General features: G+C 38.5%; 1 protein-coding gene across 2 annotated transcripts in view; it reads left to right on the forward strand.

Moving 5' to 3' along the window:
• The first annotated feature begins 9,779 nt into the window (after window positions 1–9,779).
• The window catches only part of prim2 (DNA primase subunit 2), a 66,406-nt gene continuing 61,562 nt past the window's right edge, over window positions 9,780–14,623 (forward strand). Inside the window, exons 1-5 of one of the 2 annotated variants that reach the window (XM_036574429.1) lie at window positions 9,780–9,972; window positions 10,308–10,461; window positions 10,976–11,088; window positions 11,291–11,394; window positions 12,483–12,603. In XM_036574429.1, the coding sequence (XP_036430322.1) occupies window positions 10,317–10,461; window positions 10,976–11,088; window positions 11,291–11,394; window positions 12,483–12,603 (483 nt within the window). In that variant the 5' untranslated portion in view covers window positions 9,780–9,972; window positions 10,308–10,316. The remainder of the gene's footprint in view (window positions 9,973–10,307; window positions 10,462–10,975; window positions 11,089–11,290; window positions 11,395–12,482; window positions 12,604–14,623) is intronic. The other variant, XM_036574430.1, reaches the window with a different exon arrangement.

The following is a 14,623-nucleotide window of genomic DNA, read 5'->3' on the forward strand; positions in this document are numbered from 1 at the left end:
TACCAAATTGCGCCAAGACAAATTACCTTCTACATGAGCTTAACATCCTCCCAAAGCTCAACATTTGAACACATTAGAATGGGTAAACATGCATTGCTTAGAATGAAGCTTAATAGAAAAGGATGTGATGGTGAAGTCCATTGTGCAATGGGATTTCTGGCCTGGTGGATAATTAACCTGCTCTGCTGCAACGCATGTTTGAATTATGCCATTGTGTTAATTTCCTCGTAGCTTCGATTTGGCTACTTCCCTAAAACATTAAATAATAATTAGCAGCCATAGGCAGGACATGGTTGAATAGGGGTGAGATGGAATGAGCAAAACAATACAAGACATAAGATACAGAGTTTCTTGAGACAGTCCATGTTTACCTCCTCAGTCCCAAGACTGGACACATTAAAAACATGTTTTTTCATAAAACATGTTCTCCGCTGCGTAGGCCTACTAAATAACATAATATGGTAATTAATTTATGTGTACTAGGATGCATGTAATATTCAGTGTCCAGTATACTGGACACTAGAAGTGTGTAATGTAAAAGTTTCCGATAAATAAACATATTTATTATAATTAAGAAAACAAGACACAAAGCAAAGCACTGAACTTTTTCTGTGTTTGCATGTAATGGTTTCTGAACTCTAGGAACTACCTGAAATAATTTTCATAATAATTTTTATATTATCATAATGAATCAAGAGCTTAAGCACTGATTTACATGATTATATGTAAAATTAACAGATGGTTGAAACAACCAAGCCAGAAAACATTACATAATCTATGTTACATATTACATGTATTTATATGTAAAGTAAATAAATGATATACATTTATATGCTAGCCCAGAGTCATAGACAGAAATGGCATTTCTGTGTTTCAAAAATAACATTATAATAAATCTTGCAAATTCCATCTGCCTAATTCCAATGTCCAGTGTACTGGGCAGTGAAATCCACTGAAATAAAAAAAAATTATATATTATTCCCGAATTCTCAGATTATCATCTACTGTCATTTCAATATACACATAAGATTCTTCTACTTTTAACAAAATAAAGGAAAATCTTGAATGATTGTGTTTTGTAATGCATGAGTCTACTTTACTAATCAAAGCATATTTTACTATTCAAATGTCCAGACTACTGGACATTAAACTTTATCTCAACATTTGTGTATGTAGAAATAAATATCTACCATTTCCTTTTTTACCTTTCACAAGAGGGACCTTGTAGAGCAGGGGTGTCCATTCTTATCCGCAGAGGGCCAGTGTGGCTGCAGGTTTTCACTCCAACAAAGCAGGAGATCACCTGATGAAATGTTTGAAGACTAAGACCAACCAATGCAGTTGTCAGGTGTGCTTCAGCTTGTTTGGAGTGAAAACCTGCAGCCACACCAGGCCTTTGCGGATTCAATTGGACACCCCTGTTCTGGAGGGACATACAAGAACATTTCTGAAATAAATAACAGAAACAGAAACAGTGTTTCATTTGGTCTTGGAGGTGGTGAGCATCCATCTAGCTGCCATATTTGTTTTTGTTTATGACAAGAATGAAAAAGAAAACATTCTACTAAACGATCAACCAATACAAAGAGTTCCTAAAAGTGAGTGTGGTGACGAACCTGCTTCTATAGAGCTAGAATACCTGGGAAAATACTGTCTAGTATACTGGACGTTTGGAAGGAGAAGATTGAGCATGTAAAAACCATAAATGAACATTTCAAGGATCTATCTTACGGTGTCCAGTGCAGTGAAGGGACAGGCTACTTTCTGCTGACCAGGCTTCAAGGCCTTTTGTTGCTGTGGTTTTATTGTCCCTCCCCACAGCTGTCCTGGCACCTCCGCCCTGCTCTGCCATGTCCCATTCTCCTCTCTCTGATTTACAGTCCTCCCCTGTGCGAGCTTTGTGTTGGTGCTGAACTGTGACGCTTCCCCTTGGCATTATTTCTTAGGATGCTTCACGCTATTCTGTGGATGCATAGCTTCTGGCTGAAAGGGTCTTTGAGGAATGCTCTTTTGCTGGCAAAACATTCCTTGTCTCGCATCCAAGCCACATGCAGTAAATAAAGGGCACGGATTCACAAATGATTTACAATGGCTAGCAGAAAGTTTAACGTCTCTTCTCTTCACGCAACATGAGAAGAAGAATCCAAAAGGCTGCATTCCCCCCAGCATCTCACCCATACCACCCCCGCATTTGTATTAGTTGTGTCTGCTATTGTCAGATGACATGATGTGCATTTGTTTGGAGGAACCTTGACTTCCCTTCCCCCTCATAGTACATGCTCTGGATTCAGAAATGCCAGTTCATGAAGTTCAATAATGTGTGAGCAAGAAAACATGATAATGGCTCAGCCAAAAATTTTATTTACACAATTGTCCCTTTACTAAAAATCTAGCTGACCAGCCAAGACATGTTTGGTGTCTGAAGTTGGCTTTTTTAGTTTTGCAATGGAACTATGTCTATGACTATAAACTGCATTCTTAAATGATCACACACTGGCCAAATACTGTATCAAGCTGTTAAGTAATCTCAAATAGACTTGCTATGGTTCCTGACACTTTATGCTACATACTATTACCTATAAAAAAGATTAGACTTGCATAGTTTGCTGGACCACTATCCGCTGCGTGGTGTTTGTGTTACACAACTGCACAGAACGGCCTTGCATTATGTGCATGGTGCGAAACATTTTAGTCCACCTGTGCAATGTCTGGTGGATGCCCACTCAGTTTTTTTATCAGCCAGTTTTTGTCAGTAAATGCAATAAATGAATAAGTCACATCTTCTACTTTCATAGCTCTGCTACTACTACTACTAATGCTAGTACTATAATAATACAATCCAATAAAATAATAAAAACAGACTAAAATCTGTGGCTAATCTTCGTGGATTAGTTTTATAATTCTGACATGACATCCACTGCTATGTCATAAAAAATTAATTAAGACTGATTCAGCTAGCTCTGTAGCTAGATCTAAATTAGCAGGCTGTGGGACTGTTATTAGCATATTAACAGACTCTAAGATGATTTCTACTCACACAAATGTCTACAGTTTGCTGCAGTTACAGAGTCAGGAGTAAAGTCAAGCACATTGACCATTTCCTCTTAAGAATGTACAAATATGACCAAAATCCACTTATACTCTTGCTGCTAGCATATATGCTAATAGTGTTAGCCTTATAGCTTCCAGGCTAGCTAACTTTACATTGGCAAACTGTTTTCAAAGTGATTTTAAAATAGTGACTGACATATCAATAAATTATTCCAGTTTACATTCGGGAGCACTCAGTGGTCATAGTGCTTGATGACTCTATCCTCACCTGAAACATTGCTATTTAGCATGACTTAGGCCTGACTCACACATACTACCTCTGCGTGGTGTGAGCCATTTTCATGATGCGGGGCAGTATTTTAGAGAATAGACCAGAAGCTGAATTTTTCCATATGCTGCACGCATCACATGGCAAAATCCATTGAAATAAGCTATGAAAATCTATGAAAATTAAACTGAAAACTGAATAAAAACTTAAAAGATGCTACTTATCTAATTAAATTAATTCATGAACGTAATCAAACAAAGTACTAGCTAAATCAGAATGCTGTCATGGGTAAACAAGCATACTGTGCTCTTTTATAAGTTACATTTTATTGATCAGAGTGACTGATTTGAGTTTTTATTCTGAAGGACTATCTGTATAACTTTATGGCTGCTCTGCTCTGCGGCACAAACGCAGGATGTATGAAAGGCCAGCATGTGCAAGTTGTAGCACTCATGCTGCGGCATCACTCACGCCACACTGCCGTACTGAAGTCAGACGCAGCACGAGCTCAAATAAACACTTAGTACTCATGCTGTGTTACTGCATCCCTCATTAGAAACAGTTTAAGGGAGATTTTAAGATAATATGAAAGATTTGTCAGGTTACTAAAGTAGTAGATCATTTAATTACTAAATATATTTTGCTGTATGGCCCTCTCTCTGTAGGCTCCAGCACCCCCACCGTGACCCCAGAAGGATAAGCGGTTTAGATGATGGATGGATGGATGGCCCTCTCTCTGTATGTGCAGCTCTCTGTGTGTGTGCTTGGATGTGACCCTGAGGGTGTTATAAATTGTATTAGTGTGTGCCAACTGAGCCTCATCAAAGACTATGGCCTGGAGAGTCACACACACACACCGAGATTCTGTTGTACCATCTATTATTAAGAATGTCTTTGAAAAGGAGAAGCACATATGTAGAGCATAGACCCCTCCTTTGCCCAGAAAAGAGAATAAAAGTTGTGGGTGTTTTAGGGTTGGTCAGTTGCCGTCTGGGCCAACTCAGATTAACGCTTGCCTGTTGGGAAGCCTTAATCTCTAATAAAAGAACCTGCCAATTCTGGTGTTTTGAGCTTTATTTTATTTATTTATTTTTTATTTGGAGCAAAGCTGCCTATTTTGCTTGTGCCATTTCTAAGAGGTTCTTATAAAGGACCACTGCTTGAGCATCTTGAAACTGAATTATCCTACTAAAATTCCTGTTTACCCAGGTGAAAGGTGCCACTGTTGGACAAGACTCTGAGATCCATGATGATGAGGTGAAGAAGGTACTTCAAGAGAAGGTGTCATGAGCCAAGACGAGAAGGTTATTTTGAAATTGTCCTGGCCACTCCAACAGCAGTATAGTGAAAGGCAGGAAGGTGTGGTACTACTGTTCCAGAGTTCCTGAACAAGGACAACCCCAGAGAGCAGTACAGGATGACATGAGAGCAGCTGCAGCAGAGGGAGAACCTTTACAGGCTGCTGATCCTGAACGACAGCCTGGAGCAGAGGGAGCAGGTCCATCACAATAGCATGGAAGAGATTCAACAGGGGAAGAGCCTGAGACTTCAGATGGACGTGGAGATGTTAGAGAAGCTGCTGCCGATGCCCAAGAAGAAGACTATTGGGATGGGGCTGACATTGTTCTCCAGACGATGCTGATGGTGTTCCTAGTGTGGGTAGTGATGGTAATCTTGAAGGACATGAGAAGTGAGTACTGGGATCCTGATATCCATGTGGCACCAAGCACCACTAGAATGGGACGAGTGGAAGACAGCCCAAGTCCCAGAAGGTTTGACGAGTGGGACAGCAGAATCCTACACCATGGCGAGAGAAGCGGGGTTAATGGCAGGTAGAAATAGTAAGTGTACTGATCAGTGAAACAAGGACAACTGCTGAAGGATCTGGCTTTTTGTTGACGAAAAAAGGTGGACAAGGGACGACGGAGTAGCGTGAGAGCGTTATTGTTCCTCAACAACTAAAGACACCCATATGAGAGCACCTTACTTTTCTAACCAGGTAAAGCCTGAATCTAATGATCATGAAGAGTCTGAATCCAAGCCAAGGAGGACTTGGGGTTTCAGGAATTGATAAAGGTAACATGTTGTTTTAGTACATGCAGCTTACAGTTCAGTTAAACTCTGAAGATTTGTGTGTGGCCTGCAATAATAACTGCCTGAAATATTTCCATTAAGGGGCTTGGACAATTGTAAGGCAAACAAAGTACAATGCCCATTGCCTTGTTACACTACGTGAACCCTCAGTACTATATAGAAGACATCAGTTCCTGTAATGAAGAGAAGCTTCGCAGACCTATGACACCCCCACCACATGTTGTTTTGGATCCAGGTGTACACTATCCCATTTGTACAATGCAAATAGAGAGAAAAAAAACTTCGCTGACAAATGTGATGGACTTCTAGATGCCATGGGAAAATGGATATACTCTTCTGGTGCGACAATGCTGTGGATTATACTGGAGGGACTATGCCAGTGGCTGATGTTTTCTGGGTTTGTAGGGAAGATGAACTATTGAAAAACTTGCCAGAAGGATGGGAATGTTGCTGTGCCCCTGTAGCTCTGACAAGTAATATAGTGTTGCTCATATCTGACCTTTTGCATGGAACTATTTTTGGTACATTCAGCAGAGATTTATGAGCTATACTAATGGTGTGCTAGAAGCACTAGGGGGACAACTAAATGCTACATCTAGAATGTCTATGCAAAATAGGTTTGCTGTAAATGCAATGAGAGCACCAGATGAGGGTGTCTGTGTCCTTTTTGGTGATCAATGTTGCAGCTACATTCCAATGAACACTGCAGATGAGGGTAATTTTACCAAAATGATGGATAAGTTGAAAACCCCTAGAGATGAACATGTTAAGAATATTCAGGGTGAGAGTGAAATAGAAAGCTGGTGGTCCTGGTTACTTTCTGAAGGATGGAAAGCTAGGCTCACTAGACTGGGAATGATTGTGTTAATAGTACTGGTGGTCCTGTTGGTAACCTCTTGCTGCATAGGTCTGTAGCAAGAATTAAGCCTAAAAAGGTTAATATGGAGACTTCCAACATTCCATGAGGCCTGTAGAGTCAACTAGGCCTTGAAAGGTTGAATTGTGAACACCAACTCCGCTCAGTTAACCATACAATAAAACTTATTTTGATGGAATTTATACATGTAGTTATTAGGTCATGGTTGCCCTCAAGAGTTATGTTGGATGAATTAGTTTATGATTTATTTTGATTTATGACATACCTTAATTCACTTTTCTTGATTTATGTTGATTGTTTTATGATGTATGTGCATGATTTATTTTTGATTGATTGTTTTTGAGTTAATGATTCCATATCTGTGATCTTGCAAACAAGTAACGTTGGTGATTGGTTTTTGCAACTTGGAAGAAGTCTTAAAAGGATGGACCAGGATTGTAATGTTGATTGGGTGCATGTGCTTGTAACTTCTCACCAGTCCACCACCATGCCTGTTCTACTCAGCGAATAGTCACATACAGGCAGAAGATTTAACCGCTTGACAGCCTTGTGTGGTGATCTACTATGGACTTGCCTTTTGGTTGCCGCTGTAATGTTTATTGTAGCCTCACATCTTGTGCTGATCTCAGTTTGGAAATAATGGAAGAAATTTGATAAGAAAAAAATGATGATGTGAATAATGACGTGAATAATGATGTGAAAAATAATCGAAGAAACAATCTAATCTTAATGAAAGGTTAGGAAATAATGGTATTCAATGATTTGGAGATAATGGTGTAAAAATCAAAAGAGATGAAACATTTGGGAGGAGCAAGGAGGAGTCAGGTGTTGATCCCTCCTTGCCCAGGGAAGAGAATAAAAGTTGTGGGGTTTTTTGGGTTGGTCAGTTGCTGCCTGGGCCAATTCAGATTAACCAGCCTGTCTGTTGGGAAGCCTTAATCTTTAATAAAAATATTGTGCCTTTTACTGCTTTTTATTTACTTTGAGCCTTATTTTATTTTATTTTTTTATTTGGAGCAAAGCTGCCTATATTTGCAACGACAAGTTTTTGTTGTTTTTGTAAGATCCATGACATGTTTCAATGAATGGGTGTTCTGCTTTCTTAAATTATTTGTATGGCAGCCCTACATTATGGAGTATGCAGGCAATGATGTCACTTCATTTAATTAGGTGTATACTGCCACCTACTGTTTGCCCACTGTTTGTTATAATGTTTGCACATGTGCATTTCAACAATGGGTATCAGTGAGTCACTTAGTGAGCCAGTCAGACTCAGCGAGAGAGCAACTTAGTAAGCCTAAGCATTGAAGGTTAGAGGAAATTTGGGTAAATTAGATTTTTGGCCAAATCACCACTTTAATACACAATATTAAACAAAAATCATTAATAGAAAAGAAAAATTAAAAACACTGCCCAAATAAAGCAAGTGCTGATAGAAGTGGGCGTCTGATTTACAAGCAAACAATAGCTTATTTTTTTAAGTTACTGAGGATCGAATCCATCATATCTACAGTACAGAGTGTCTGACTGTCAGGTCTGTAAACATTTGGACATCAACAAAATTATTTCTGTTTTAGCTGTCTACCACAGCAGATTGGAATTTAACTTGAACATTGAATATTAGCTTTAATTATTCAGACTTTAAGTTTAAATCTGAGAATATTCACATCAAATACAAAGCCTCTCATTTTTACACACTCAAAAGTAACTTGACAATCCGCTAATTAGCTCTTCCATGCCCAGGTGTGTTGTTCCCTCATTATTTCACTTACAGGCAAGCAGATAAAAGGTCTGGAGCTGATTTCAAGTGTCATATTTGCATTTGGAATCCATTGTTATTAGCTCTCAAAATGACAAAACGGTCCAGACTGAAACACTTCTTATAACTTCAGTTTTAAATGGGTGGGGCTAAACTACTGCAGTCTGACTAGGCGGCCATTTCTGAATGCAAACGTAAATGGTTTGTTTTTTCATGACATCACAAAACCAGTGCAATTCAAAATGCCTGTTTTTGCAGCTTCCATGTATGAACTGTATGGACTGGAGAGTAAACGGTATGTTTTGAGACATTAAAAATACAGTGTAATTTGTGTTTTCATGGGGCTCTTGTCTCTCTGGGGCCCTAGGCAGCTTACCTAGTGCAAACATCACCCCTGCCACCAGCAGTGAAGTTAAGGTTAATTTGGAAATGAACTGAGACCTGCAATTTTGGTTATTTTGTCACACAGACCACAGAATTTCTTTTTGATAGGCTGGACCAGATATCGGCGACCTGAGTGGTTGAATTCAAACTGACACAGAATTAAACCAATCAATCATAAAGAAGACAGAGTCATGTGACTGTAGAACACAAAAAAACAGCTTTTAATAGCTTTCCAACAAAAGTGAAGCCACACTGGGAGAAGTTGTGTTTAAGGGAGAATTGGAGAGTACGGTTATTTTATATTGTTGGATTGTAGTTAATTGTGTTACTGCTATATGCTTATTCTGTCTACCAGAATAGTTGTTCTGTCTCTAAGGGCCTGATCTTCTAAAGTCATCTCAGAATCGTCTAAAACTTTGATATTTGTGAGGAGGCGTTATTTGGGTCATTTTAGGGTGATAACACTCTCTGCAATTATTGTTTGCTCTCGCTCTCTGTGGGAGAATCAACTAAACTGGTGATCTGTGAACATCTCTGTATGAAGACATCTTGAAATAAATCTAACTTTCTCGTCAAAAGAGCACGACTCCATCTAGTTTATTCTCATTAACTTCGATAACGACTCCACAAGTCAACAGTATTACCAGAACATAAGTGGGAGTAATTTTTAAATAATTCTTAAAGAAATAAATAATTAAATATTAATCTAACAGTAGCAATTGTTAAAGGTGAAACATTATCTCGGAAAACAGAATGATGCAGGTTGGTACAGTGTAGTGGATAACAGCATCAAACAGAAGTAGGAGAGAGAGAGAGAGAGAGAGAGAGAGAGAGAGAGGTATGAATGGTCTCCAGCACAGCTTGGGAGAGAAGCAGAATCATTTTATTGTTGAAATATAGGCTAATACTGTTGAATCAGTATCAACAAACAGTATAAATAGCATGTAATTATGGAATTGTAGATGTAAAGCATGGTGTTATGAACACTGTGTAAAGAGTAAATGGTAATGTACACTAAGTGAACATAACAATATTCTATTTGCACTTAGTGTAAACAGCATCTGCCTTGTTTTATTACTTATTACTAATTATAGCTTATATGCAGACCTTAAACACCTTTATTTTAATGAAACACAGTGAGTGAGATACATGAGTGAGATATGTCTTGTTCTAACTTCTAATCAGAAATTGAGGATTAAAAGCTAAAACTGCTTTTCGTATTTAACCAGGCTACGATAATCACACAAAGTCGCTATGCGACCTCCTGCAATGCGGGTGTGAGACACGTGGTGTCGCTGTGGGTTTTCTACAGAACAGAGTTCAGGCGCGAGTGAGAGTTTTAACGATTACGTCATTTTCCCGCCCTGAGTTCGGATCAGTTTGTTGGCGGGATTCTCAGAGCAGGAAGTCAAACAGCGGCGGGTCCATTATTGTTTTCGTTGTGTTCGTATCTAATCGCTTTAGGCAGTTTTGTGAGTTTAATAGCATTAACTACAGAACCTTTGTGTGACTTTTTGCTTCTGGCGAAGCTTGTAGCTGGTAAGAGCCGCTAGCAGACGGTGTTTTACATGGAGAGCCACGTAACCTAGTTAACCTAGTTAACTTAGTGCTTAGCGTTAGCTCGCTGACGTAGTTCGCAAATAAGACCTTAAGTTGTGCTGTAGTTGAAGTGTAATGCTTTTAAAGTGCATTTCTGGTTGACATGCTGTATGATGTTCTTCCATGTAAATGTTTGCAACCAAAGCCAAATAATTTAACTACAAGAGGCTACTCAGTGTTGTATCTCATCTTTTGATGGGTAACTAAGCTAGATTGTGTAACTTTAAAATACTTGGCTAAATGAGTAAATAAGTCGTTTTTCTCTTTTTGGTTAGGAAATCATCATGCAGTTCACAGGCAGGAGAAGAAAGCTGACCGTTCATCCGCAGAATGAGCTCTACGGCCACTGTCTGCAGCTGTATGGACAGCCACCTCTGGAGAACATCTCCCTCAGCGAGTTTGAAACCTTTGCAGTGGAGAGGCTGAAACGTAAGCTCAGTACTTCATTGTCTGTTTACTAGAGGTGGCAAAGTGTAATATCACGATACTTCAGGATGATGTGTCACAATATTTTATTCTGATATCTGATGAGTTAGAACAGACAAAGAAGTGGCACATTTATAAAATACTGTTAAAAATCGATGACGACACTTACTTGTATTCAACGTTTCATGTATTGTGCCACACTAAATCTAATTAAGCCAGGCAAATTATTCTCTGTTTGTAATCAAACATGCAGTGGGGAAGTGTTGTTTAAGTACTGATGATATCCACAATATGCTCAGAAAGGCATATTGTGATGTAATTTATCATGATAACGGTATGTTTTGTCCCGTTGCCGAGCTCCACTTCTAACCATTTCGCACAGTGTGAGAGTTTGGTGTTACAGGACTGGTTCAGATTCATTCTTTTTCTCTCCAACATACAGTCTAACATTTTCTGCAGTTATTGTTTGAACTAATAATTAGTCAAGGACCTCAGCACAGACTTTTTTGTCCTGCAGTGTTGAAGACCGTGGAGAACCTTGGTGTCAGCTATGTGAAAATGTCGGAGCAGTATTCTAAGAAACTGCATGCTGAAATCTCCAGCCTCCATTTCCCACACCGACCAGAAGTGGTGAGGGAATGTTCAAGTTTCCAGTTATACCACTGACATTTATTGTTATTAGCAATATTAGCAATTCGTCTTCTAAAAGAAATAGTTGGAGAGCAGAGTTTAGTATTGCCATTTGTCTTAGAAAGCTACAGGTTTGTTTGTTGACAGGCATCACAGCTGTCTTTGCTTCAGTGATGTTTATTGATATTTTTTGATAAATTAGGATGAATCAAGCTTGAACAAAAGTCAAGCCGTACCAACTGAATATGAGAAGCGAAGGAAAGACCACATCTCTCATTTTATTCTGCGCCTGGCATATTGTCAAACGTAAGTGTTTTTTTTCCTCTTTCATAGGGATGTCCTGATATAGGAATCGTAGGCTGATACCGGTATCTCATATTTTTCATGTACATATCACATTGCTTTGTGTAGAGATACAAATGGAGCCAAATCAGTAAAGTGCAGAGACTTTAGCACATTAGCCCAGTGTTGTGTAAATATTCTGCTCTTCTGGAGTACAATAAAACATCACCATGTATCAGTTTTAAAAACCAGTAAAATCTAAACATCTGTCCGATACTAAAGTGTTTTAAATGCAGTTATCTGCCTATACTGACATGATTCCTATAATCATTGAGCACCTCTGTGTAGTTGTTTTAATGAAATTGCCATTGTATAATAATGTCGCATTCAGTACTTTTAGAAATGGGAGCTAGTTTCTATTTCCCGTCTGTGCTTCTGGCACGTTGGTCACCCAAAGGTTGCCAATAGCATAACATAAAGGATACCTATCGGGTGGAATCATCCTGTTTTAGAAAACAGGTTTTTGAATGCTCCATTCAGTTCCTTGGGTATAGCATCTAGCAAAGGCACTTCCTCTACAGCACACTGTTGATGCCTGAGACTGGAGTTCCTCTTTAGTATGACTAGCCATGCTCTTCTTCTGTGGCACAGATGACAGAATCATTTTCCTGCTTTAGAGTAATGCGGGTATTTGTGCTTAGTAGTGGACAGAGAATGTTGAGGTGCTTCTTAATGCGGCTCTTATATGACAGGAACATACATAATATAATAGGAAAGATCTGTGACTAACGTTAGCTAAACTGTCCAATACACTGTTGTGTATTTTTACAAGCCGAGCTATGCATTATGGCCCATTCCACAGGTCACGCGTGGCACAGCTAGGATGGTAGCAGTAGGGATAGCAATTGCAAAATCTCAGAAACAGAAAATTCAGTATATATTTTTTTAAAAGTTTAAGTAAAACTTTTCTTGTTTTACAATACAGAATTGAACATGTAATTATTTAAACTGACCAGTTGGTCTTTGTTCTGTAGTTTTGAAATTAATGCAAGAATATTGTTTATTTTTTTTTTAAAACTGAGACACAGACTGAGGTTTAAACTTTCTTTCAGGGAGGATCTCAGACGGTGGTTTATCCAGCAGGAGATGGATCTTTTTCGCCATCGTTTCACTGACCTTCCACCAAAGTTCAAGACTGAATTTCTGCATAGAAATAATCTGAAATATGACACGGTAAGACTGTTTTTCTTATGCTTCATTTTACTCTCCATCACTAGGTATTACAGGATTTACAAGAGATTTTTTTTATCTCTGCTGACAAACCTGTGAAAGGTACAAACTGAAACAAACCGATTACTGTTTAGGCTGATTACTATTTAGTTTTCAAACTTGACAGGTTCGCTTTAATTAAAATGAACCCTGGTGCAAGTTCTTTGTTAGTGAATGCTATGAAAAAAAGGACCAAAGAACTCTTAACTGACCCAACAGAATGTCTTTTGTCTCTTAACCTGCTTTGGTACGTGGAAATAACAGATTTCTGAAGCTGTTTTGACACATGCATGTGTATAATCACAGATTCAGAAGGTCTGAATCAGTAATTATAGAATGGAAAGTTCCAGTTTTAAAACGAGTCTGAGGCACGCTTGAAGCCATTAAAAAATACTCGACTTACACAGACAGTACTGTACCAACGTTTTAGGCACCTGAAAATGACAATTTAAAAAGCTGTTATCTGGAAAATAAGCATTTGTATGTTCTGAACATTCATAATAGGCTGAATACTAATAACATCAGTACAGTTGCAGTTGCTTTGTGTGTGTGTCAGTGCGTTCAGTTAGCCATTTCCAAGCTTGTCTTTGAGGAAGCCCAGCATTATTTGAAGTTCTCATCCAATTCTTAGTGTGGCTAATCTGGCCTTTATTATGTTAAATTAAGGGCGCTGCTGGTGTAATCTAACAATTCCATGCGATGGAGAAATCTGGAACCAAACTTCAAAGTAGGCTGCACAATATTAACTGTAGTTATTTTACTTTTTACTGTATTTTTTATTTTACTAATTACTGTTTATTTATACTTATTCTAATAATGTATGGTGTGTCTGCTAGCAAAGGCACACTTACTGCTAAGATAAATGGTTTGTAACAGCGGTAGGTGCCCAAGACTATTACACTGTATTGTGCATGACAACACTTAATGTGGCAAGTCCTTAACGTTTTATTAAAGCAGTTATACACTCAAGTCTTTGTTACAGTGATTTCGCTCTACTTGGAGTCGTTGGAAAATCGTGTTAACACATGACCTCTCATGGCCAATTGGTTTAAATTATCACAAGACACAAATGAGACATATGTTCATAAAACAAATGAGCTCGATTAAGCAAGAGCACAACATTTAGGAAACAGGAAAGTTGGACGTTACCATAGTCATTTTCCTCAAAATGTATGTCACAATATCTGTCCTATCAGTTGTGACTTTGTAGGACTCTTGTTTACATCTTTTGGTTCTATATCAATGTTGGAACCATTCGATTTGGTGACCTAGATTGAGTCACATGAATGGTACAACTAATCTAGTCAAAGTGACAGATACCTACTGTCAAATCTAAATCCAATCTTAATTGTATGTTAAATATAATTGGCTGTGTGAATTAATTCCCACTGTTAATACCTCTGCTCCAACTGCTTTGGCTTTGCCTCCCAATTTAAAAGGCATGTACAGGTTTGAACAGCAGGTGGAGCTGGATGCTCACAAGAAAGACCTCCTGTTTCCATGAGAAGATTTTCGAGCATGTTCATTATGCAACTCTCATTTGTGTCCTGGTTGTTGTAGTGCAGAATGGGTTTGAAGTGGTGTTCCCTCATGTACATGGCTTTGTAAAGCAAATGGAATTTGGTCCAGAGAACAAGCTAATTCGTGTCTTATTTGTCAGTGCTGGGCTTGCTGGCTGGCGGCCTTCATTTTACAAGCTAAATAAAGCGTTTACAGAGAAAGGTTGAATAATGGTAATCCTAGTGAACTAGCACTGATAACCTAATTTCCCCAAAGGCTAGATATAATTTTTATAACATATTAGAACTGCTGTTATTTTCTAATTTTCTAATCTCTCACTGATTTTGCTCATATTTCTACTAGTTCATGTTTCTAGTCCAGCATCTTTGATGGTCTTACACCAACAACCAACATCATGCCCCCTTTAATACTACACAGATTGTTCAGCTTTGTTAAGGTGTTTGCTTTGATTTTACGCTGTGGT

This window comes from Colossoma macropomum, unplaced genomic scaffold, assembly GCF_904425465.1.
Source record: "Colossoma macropomum unplaced genomic scaffold, Colossoma_macropomum, whole genome shotgun sequence".
NCBI classification, from domain to species: domain Eukaryota; kingdom Metazoa; phylum Chordata; class Actinopteri; order Characiformes; family Serrasalmidae; genus Colossoma; species Colossoma macropomum.